At 62.0% G+C, this 255-nt stretch overlaps 1 protein-coding gene across 1 annotated transcript in view; it reads left to right on the top strand.

The window, feature by feature from the left end:
• The window catches only part of VEGFD (vascular endothelial growth factor D), a 25,029-nt gene that overhangs the window by 14,083 nt on the left and 10,691 nt on the right, over window positions 1-255 (top strand). The window contains 2 exon segments of the mRNA XM_077769647.1: window positions 124-253; window position 255. The exon segment at window position 255 is cut by the window's right edge and continues 54 nt beyond it. Of these exon segments, the coding sequence (XP_077625773.1) occupies window positions 124-253; window position 255 (131 nt within the window).

The following is a 255-nucleotide window of genomic DNA, read 5'->3' as shown; positions in this document are numbered from 1 at the left end:
TCCCCATCGGGGAAGATAACCAGCACCCCAGACGTGAAAATGACTGTGCTCGGTGACACCCTGGCATGCACTGGCCTGTCGGGGCCATCTCTTCCGCTGGCCCCAACAGCTTCCTCTCCACAGTTATCGACGAGGAATGGCAGAGGACCCAGTGCAGCCCCAGAGAGACGTGCGTGGAGGTGGCCAGCGAGCTGGGGAGGAGCACCAACACGTTCTTCAAGCCCCCCTGTGTGAACGTGTTCCGGTGTGGCGGCT

This window comes from Crocuta crocuta, unplaced genomic scaffold (assembly GCF_008692635.1).
Source record: "Crocuta crocuta isolate KB4526 unplaced genomic scaffold, BGI_CrCroc_1.0 scaffold1171, whole genome shotgun sequence".
Lineage (NCBI taxonomy): Eukaryota > Metazoa > Chordata > Mammalia > Carnivora > Hyaenidae > Crocuta > Crocuta crocuta.
Note: the sequence above shows the minus strand (reverse complement) of the source record. Positions and strands in the feature narration are given on the sequence as shown.